This window comes from Hemiscyllium ocellatum, chromosome 3 (assembly GCF_020745735.1).
Source record: "Hemiscyllium ocellatum isolate sHemOce1 chromosome 3, sHemOce1.pat.X.cur, whole genome shotgun sequence".
In the NCBI taxonomy this organism is placed as follows: Eukaryota; Metazoa; Chordata; class Chondrichthyes; order Orectolobiformes; family Hemiscylliidae; genus Hemiscyllium; species Hemiscyllium ocellatum.
This window is the reverse complement of record NC_083403.1, coordinates 10,786,019-10,789,787: the sequence shown is the minus strand read 5'-3', so window position 1 is coordinate 10,789,787 and position 3,769 is coordinate 10,786,019. Positions and strand designations below refer to the sequence as shown.

At 45.6% G+C, this 3,769-nt stretch overlaps 1 protein-coding gene across 1 annotated transcript; it reads left to right on the top strand.

Annotated features, from left to right (window-relative positions):
• The first annotated feature begins 792 nt into the window (after positions 1–792).
• Positions 793–2,633, top strand: LOC132830524 (cold-inducible RNA-binding protein B-like). The gene has a single exon (XM_060848291.1). The coding sequence runs from the start codon at positions 911–913 to the stop codon at positions 1,406–1,408; it is 498 nt and encodes a 165-aa protein (XP_060704274.1). The 5' UTR covers positions 793–910; the 3' UTR covers positions 1,409–2,633.
• Positions 2,634–3,769: the final 1,136 nt, after the last annotated feature.

Sequence of the window (3,769 nt, the reverse complement as noted above, 5' to 3'; positions counted from 1 at the left end):
TATCCTGGCCTCCTGCCAGCTGGTTTTCAGCCATCTGACCTCGTTGAACACAGAATCTAGTCCATTGGAGTTGATTTGCTTCAATTCTTGTGAAACTGACTTCAAGGATAGTTGTTTGATTGCCTTCTCATTGAATCGGGAACTGATGATGGAATTTCTTTAGCATTCTTATATGTCGCTGATCATGTCTCACTGTCGTCCAGGAGCGTGGTGATGACAATTGTCCCTACACTAGAACTTTTAATTTATGGAGGTCTGTGTTGTCAAAACACTTGTAGTAGCTGCGGAGATCTGTGAAGTACGTAACATATATGCTGTCCTTTAACAGCTATGGAGGAGGTGGAATGTTAGATTCATGTACAACGTAGTTGGATGGGTTTTGTTTTGCCAACAAATAGACCCACTTTCTGACGATATCGAGGGTTTTTAAAAATCTGCTGTAACGTTGACAAACAGTATAGAAAGTAATGTTAATGCAAAATTTAAAATAAAAATAAGCAGCTCCCAGCGCTTTACCAAGTTTACTGGTGAGAGATAGCAGCAAAATGAAAATCGCCTTCGGTGAACGCTTCAGTAACTGTAATAATTTAAATAGAGATAGGGCGCTCAGTGATGGAGATCCCGCTAAAATGGCCGCCAACACCAGCCCGCGCGGCTCCTCCATGAACAATAGTCACGTCTCTCCCCCACTCCGCACCACGTGCAGGCCGGAACTAAAGTGCGGGCAGCAGCGGCCGGGAGACAGTTCTCAGGCAGGGCACAGCGCCTGGGCTATAAAGGCGACATCTTTTCCGGTGCCTGCGCATTTCTGCTGCAGCCACAAAGGAGACTAGTTGGGCGATTGATAGTCTGCTTTCGTTTTCTTCCCCCGTTGGCAGTAGTGTGCTGGGTTGTTTAAAAACCCGCCAAAATGACCGAGGACGGAAAGCTGTTCATTGGCGGCCTAAGTTTCGACACGGATGAGCAGGCTCTGGAGGCTGTCTTCTCCAAGTATGGGGAGGTGATCGACGCTCGAGTCATCAAAGACAAGACCACCATGGCGTCCCGAGGCTTCGGCTTCGTTACCTTCGAGAACCCGGACGACGCCAGGGACGCGCTCAAAGCCCTCAACGGCCATTCACTCGACGGCCGCCAGATCCGGGTGGATCACGCTGAGAAGAAGTCGGGTGACGGCGGCTACGGAGGAGGCCGCGGGGCGGGCGGCGGTTACCGCCGCGGTGGCGGCTACGGCGGTTATGGCGGCGGCGGCGGAGGCGGCTACGGTGGATACGGCGGTGGAGGAGGAGGCTACGGCTATGGTAGCGGGAGCTACGCTGGAGGCTCCGGCTACAGGCAGTACAACAGCAGGGGAGGCGGAGGCGGCTCCCGTGGCGGCAGCAGCTACGATCGATACGGCTCCAACAGATAGGAAGGAGCTCGGGGCAGCCAAACACTTTCCAGGCCGGCATGATCAATCAGAGGCCGCTTGCCGTTTCTGAAGGGACTTTTTTTTTTGGGACGAACGCTGTCTAATCTCTTGAATTCAATCTCTCTTCTTCGGGACGCGCTCTAACTTCCCCCTACCCCGCCCACTCGCATATTCTGTGTCGCAGTTTAAAAAAAAGGTTTTTCAGTCCAGCTGGGGGTTGTGTTCCGAAACCTCATTCCTATTTTTGTTCCGAGTCCCTTTGTTTTCCCCCGTCCACAAGGACTATCCATGTAGCACATCTGTTACTTTTGCAGCTTAAAAATGATTTTTTTTTTACGAAACAGGGTAAGTTGCTACTCTGTACATCACTGCAGCTTTACCTCCGGTTTAGTATTTTCTCGCTAACGTCTTGGAGAGACTTTGTATTTTGCTGCTCGGTGGTACTGCCCCCACATTCCATTTTGTTCATTTTAGGTTCAGGTGCCTTTGGTTTTAAAATGGCGCGTTCACCTTGTGCAGACTCTCGCAATGTGCTCCAGCACCCCACCCACTACTTTTTTTCTTTTTTTCCCCCCCGTAGCTGGCCTCAGTAAGATGTCGGGCCGCCAGGGTGCATGAGCGAGTCGCTCACTGCATTTTACGTCTAACCTTGGCCCGATCTTGGAACTGGGATCGTTTTTTTTGTTTTAAGCTGCCAGTTTCAGTTTGAAGTGGGGAACGCACATCTGGTCGAGTTTGTTTTTGAAACAGTAAATTGCGAAATCAGTACCAATTTGAAATTCCTGTCCGTGTAAAATGTTTAATACACCATGCTTTAACCCACCGCAAAAGGTTAACAATCCGCATTGATTCGGGGCGGGGACACTAATAGCACGGACTCAGTTGTATTCTTGCCCGACCACTATGGGTGGAATTTTACAACCTGAACTGCTTTCTATAATAACCTTGATTGGTGCCAGTTTAGTTTAGGACACCACTGGTGGTTTGGCCTCCACTTAATTATCTAGTTAGAAATCCGCCTACAGTGAGGTATTATGCCAACCTCTTCAAAACTACACAACCTCTTTTCTTTGATCCGATATTGAGTTTTTTAAATCGAATATTGGTAGAAAGTTGAAAGCTGTTTCTATTGAATCTTCATGAGTTAGCATGGACTGTTTTTGTACAAAAAAAACTTGCCGCTTTGGAGACATGTCAAATGGAAAATAAAATGTTGAAATATTCAGTTGATGTCTGTATTAAGCTTTCTTTTTAGAAATCAAATGTTTAATTCTGAAGTGGGCTGAGTTCATCAAAGGAGCATCTCCACTGGAAATGTTCATTTCTGTTCTATCCACAGGTTCTGCCTGGACTGCTGACTTTCCAGAGTCTGCAGTATTGTGTATTCTGCATAAAATGTGCTGAGTTCATGGGTGAACATACAAGTTGAATGCCAGTAACCTGCTGGCTCCACTGGGAGCAGGAATCTCGGAAATCTCAGCCGGCCATAAAGCCACTACCCCACTGGCTATATGGGCACTACTTCTGAGTTCAGAACCATAAGGATGGGTAATCCACCAATGTGCTGAAGAAACGCTGCATTGAATCTATGCGGGTATAATAAAATTTCCAGTAAGTACACTTAACTGTTGCTAACTTTTGAACACTGACTTGTTCAGAAGCTGCCTGTTGGTTATAATTGTAATGTCATTTGAATACAATTAATGTTTGCTCTTGTACAATCCATGTTTACCTGGCCTATTCTCCTTTGTTCTTTGGCCTAATCAAATACTATTGTCACCTTTTTTCCTGAATTCCTAATGTAGAAATCAAATGTTCTAGGTCAAACAGCTTTATAAATCTAAAATAAACTAGCATTTGCATTTGAATCTCATTTATCACTGCTGGAAGCAGTTTGCTCTTACACCACTTTTGTAATCTTTAATTCAGATTTTAATCTGATCAAAGCCGTATTCGAAGTCCATTCCATTTGGAAATGTGGCATTAGTTTATGGATTTTGATCAACAGCTTTTCAAACGCCACTATTCTTGCTAATCTTGGAGTTGTGTGCAACTTTCGCTTCATGCTAGCGAATGTATAAACTTATGGCTCCCAGGCTCATGCAGTTCATTAATTTAATCCCACTAGGTGGTAGCTGCTTGTAGTTTCAAATGTTGCCTTAAATATCCAACTTTTAGTTTGAATGTTGGTATCCAATCTGTTTCCACTGCTTTTCATGTCCTCGTGATCATCCCTGCTCTGGTAATTGCCCTTGACTGAAGTTTGTTCTGGTCATATTCCTGTTATTGCCCCTCTCCCATATAACTACATGAGGGTTGAAGTAATCAGCTTCTCATGGATGTTGTTACAGCTTCAGTTCA